At 46.5% G+C, this 4,143-nt stretch overlaps 1 protein-coding gene across 1 annotated transcript in view; it reads left to right on the top strand.

Annotated features, from left to right (window-relative positions):
• Positions 1–1,289: 1,289 nt before the first annotated feature.
• Positions 1,290–4,143, top strand: part of RIF1 (replication timing regulatory factor 1) — a 62,422-nt gene continuing 59,568 nt past the window's right edge. The window contains exons 1-3 of the mRNA XM_045298423.1: positions 1,290–1,312; positions 1,685–1,798; positions 3,102–3,180. Of these exons, the coding sequence (XP_045154358.1) occupies positions 1,695–1,798; positions 3,102–3,180 (183 nt within the window). The 5' untranslated portion in view covers positions 1,290–1,312; positions 1,685–1,694. The remainder of the gene's footprint in view (positions 1,313–1,684; positions 1,799–3,101; positions 3,181–4,143) is intronic.

The raw sequence follows: 4,143 nt of genomic DNA, 5'->3' as shown, positions 1-4,143 counted from the left end.
CCATGAATCCAGTTACTCTCTCTATAGATTTTATTTTCCTGAATTTCATATACTGAAAAAAACAAAAGCTAACAACAATAACAAAGTAAAATAGATGAAAAACCTCAATAGAAAAGAAAGCAGAAAATATGGAAATCTAGAACAAATTTAAATGGACCATAGGAGAGATCAAATGATAGCATGCTGAATTTGAACCTCACTGCATCTGTAACAATCTACTTTCCAATGCATGCTGCCTGATAGCAGAGCTATTCACAGCCCTGGTCCATGGTCAGAAGAGGATTCATCAGGGGCTTAATCCAAGTGTATTCCCCTCCACTTAAAACAAATCAAAACAGGAACAGCTTTAAAATGGGTCAAAAGGGAGATCAAATGATAAGATATTATGTTTTGACCTAACAACATCTGCCATATGGAGCTCTGGTGGTGTGGTTTACACGTTGATCTGCGGTCCACTTGGTTGTTAGTTCAAAACCAGTAGCAGCTCCGTGGGAGAAAGCTTGGGTTTTCTACTCCTGGGGACAGTTATAGTCTCCGAAGCCCACGAGGGGGGTGGGGGGGTCGCTATTAGTCAGCATCAACTCAATAGCAGTAAGTTTTGAGACATGTGCCATAATCGACTGAGGCTGTACTCTTTATAGTAGTAAGAAAGCCTGCCTTTGTCCTGCAGAGGCTGGTGGTTTCGAACTAATGACCTTGGGTTAGCAGCCAAAGCATAACCACTATGCCACCAGGGCTGTTTTCTTAAACATAAAAGCATGTTATATCCCTTTGGCAAATGATTAGTTGCTAGTAGTTGAACATTGGACTTCATCTGAAAACAAACTCAATGTCATGGAGTCAAACTGGCTCTTGGCGCCACTGTAGGGCAGCTGAGGCAGCGTAGAATAGTTAACTCCAGAGGAGGGAGAAAGCCTCATCTTTCCACCAGAATTAGCCTGAAGGCCCACTAAATTGAATGAACCTGGGTGATTCCTTTGCATTGTTTCACACAGCTCCTTGTGAAAACTTGAAGCTCAACACCCACCACCTGGGGGATCACAGGATGGGCCAGGTGCCTGGGGAGGCGGGAAGGGGAGCGGGGCGATCGATGACTCCGGCGCGCCGAAGCCTGTTGGATTGGCTCTGCCCTCTCCCGCCTGGCCTGCCCTACTCCCGCGCGCTCCTGGACCCGCCCCCGCCGCCATCTTGGTCTTGGAGGGAGTGGGCTGCACGCGTGAGTAAACAGTTCAAGCAGGAAAAGTCGAGGTTTGGACGCGGGGCTGGGTGCCGCGGGGCTGCGGCAGAGGGAACGCGGTCTCGAACTTCTTACGTGAGGATAAATATCGGGGTGGCCATACCGGACCGGGCGCAGCCCTCGGGCGAGCGCAGCCGCCGCCCCCTCGCGGCGAGCCGCCGCGCTCCGGGTGCATCTCCCGCCCCCCGCCGGTCTCCTCCCCCTGTTGAAAGCTGCCCGGGAAAGTGGTGGCGGGAGCGACCCGGAGCGCGGCGGGAGCCCGAATGCGTGCTGCGGCGCGGCGGCGGAGGTCAGGGGCTGGGGTGGTGCGCGGAGAGCCCGGCGTGTGGACGTGGCGGCACTCTGAGGTCGGGGCCGAGCACGCAGGCCGGGGCCGGACTCGCGTTGGGCCGCCGCGGGGCAGTTCCCTGGGTCACTGGGTTTTCTCCTCTTCCGGCCCGGGTGTAGGGTGGCCGACATGACGGCCCCGGGCCCGAGCCCCCTCGCTCCGCTGTTGGAGACTTTGGAAGACGCCTCGGCCGCCCACGGGGAGCAAACTGACGCTTACCTGACTCTGGCCAGGTGAGGCCCGCGCGTGTGGCGGGTTTTCTTACGATTGTTTTTCATTTTTTTGGTGGGGGCGGGGAACGCGTCGGCTGGGTTTGTGTATTCCACAAGGCTCTGAAGACTTGCAAAAGTCTGGGTGGTAGCCCTGAGGACGGTTCTAGAAGTCTGGGGGCGGGGTAAGGTGCGTGCTCGGTGACTTGCCTGGGGCTGCGGCCGGCGGGCGGGCGGGGGGGGGGGGGGGGAGCACTGGGCCGCTCTGGGAGGCGGAAAGATGTTAGCATTCTGCTTCGTGGTGGTGGGTTCTAGCCGAGGAGCGGTTTTCAGGGTAATGGCACTTGCATTGGCAATCGAGAGATGTCTTTTTAATGGAGAACGATAACCAGGTTTTGATCTCCTTTGAGAAATTACTTCCAAGTGTTCCCCCCCCCCCCCCCCCCCCCGCAAGTCATATTCTGCAAAGTTGTCGAGTAGTTTTGAATCGACCAGGAAAAGCCAACAAATACACGACTACAAGGTTTAGTCGATGTTTAGTAAATTTGTAATGAGGAATAGGTGGAGTCATCCAGTGATAATTGTCAATTGGGGTATACGAGATGAGAAAAGTTTTTCTGAGTGGTTTTAACATTTTTTTGGATTCTACTAAAATTGGCGGGTTTTAGTGAATTTTAAGAGGCATAGGTTCAGCATCCCCACAATGAACTTGTGTAAACCAACTCAGAAACCATGCTCAGCTGCCATCAAGTGGATTCAGACTCGTGAATCCTCTTAGGATTCCCTGTGGATTTCCAAAGCTCTCCTTACATTTCAGTAGAAAGCCTTCATCCTTTTTCTGGTACTGTAGCTGGTGGTTTTGAACTGTTGGCGTTGTGGTAAACAGCCCAAGGAGTAACCACTATGCCACCAGGGCTCCCTAGATGGAAAAAAAAATATTTCTAGAGTGTTTTGGTCTTCGCATTTACTTTAGCTGTGTCTTGTCCTATACTATAACCATGAGGAGCCCTTGTGTTGTACTGGGTTGTACATGGAGCTGCTAACCTCAGTGTCAGCGGTTTGAATTCACCTGCTGTTCCCTGGGAGAAAGATGAGGTTTCTCTATTCCTGTAAGGATTTGAAGCCTCTTAATACCCAAAGGGGCTATTCTGCCCATTAGAGTCAGTATGAGTCTGAATCTACTCAGTGACAGTAAGTGTAGTTGGGTGACTTTAATATAACTGGATAAATTAAAGTTAATTCATTTGCAAGAGCTTTATACTACAGGTATATTAAGGTCTGATGATAACATATTTTGACATGTTTGCATAAACTTTCTGCTTCTAAGTCGTATGACTGGAGAAGAAGGGAAAGAAGTTACTACAGAAGTGGAGAAAAAACTTCCTCAATTATACAAAGTTTTTAAGGTACGTGTTTTCTGTTGATAAATGCTCGATTTGGGTCTTCTCAAGTTTTTTTTGCTGTTATCTTGTTTTTGAAAAATCACCTGGCTCCATAAAAGGTGGAATCTAAAATTAAATGGAACTAATCATATTGACCATAATAAGTATGCTCGTAATTACATAAATTCTCATGTATTCTTTATATCTCTGAGATTACACTTTAATCCCTACTTTGCAGATGAAGCAATTGGTTTAACTTGACCTGAGGTTCCACAAAGCCATTTGAATTCATAGCCTGCGTTTTAGACTTGGAATGATAGTGAACTGCTTAGAGATGAATGTTTTCTTTTGTAGGAATGTACTTCTAATTACATGATTCTGAAATTATAGTCTTTTGGTCTCCCCTGTGAATTAAACATTTTTTTATCTTCACTCATCCTTCATTTTTGCCACTCTTACTTAGTGTAAAATACCCAGCATACTGAGTCCCTAATGTTCCTGTCCTAATATGACTACCCTCTGTTGCCATCTTTTGCCTTCCTTAGCACCTTTTATTTTTAGAATACAGAACTGATTCTCTAAAATTTTTTGTCTTTGAGATTATTTGTGAAACTTTGTGTGTCCTTAAACATAAATACTCCACAAAAATGTTCATTTAATATTACAGTACAATTTCAGGCCACATGTTGAGGTATTTGAAATACCACTTATCTTTAAATATTCCTGTCCGAATCATCAACACTGTTTTGTTCATGTAAGCAGGAACTTTGTGTAGTAGTTTGAGGCTTTCTGATCTATCCAAATTCTCAGTGGCATATGTGCTTCATTGTTATTTGTATCTGAGAGCATATAGAAAATGTTCAGCATACATTATTTATTTATTTATTTATTTAAAATCATTTTATTAGGGGCTCATACAACTCTTATCACAATCCATACACACATCAATTGTGTAAAGCGCATTTGTACATTCATTGCCCTCATCAT

This window comes from Echinops telfairi, unplaced genomic scaffold (genome assembly GCF_000313985.2).
Source record: "Echinops telfairi isolate 266 unplaced genomic scaffold, ASM31398v2 ScPeMD7_4;HRSCAF=17, whole genome shotgun sequence".
NCBI classification, from domain to species: Eukaryota; Metazoa; Chordata; class Mammalia; order Afrosoricida; family Tenrecidae; genus Echinops; species Echinops telfairi.
This window is presented reverse-complemented; position numbering and strand designations above follow the sequence as displayed.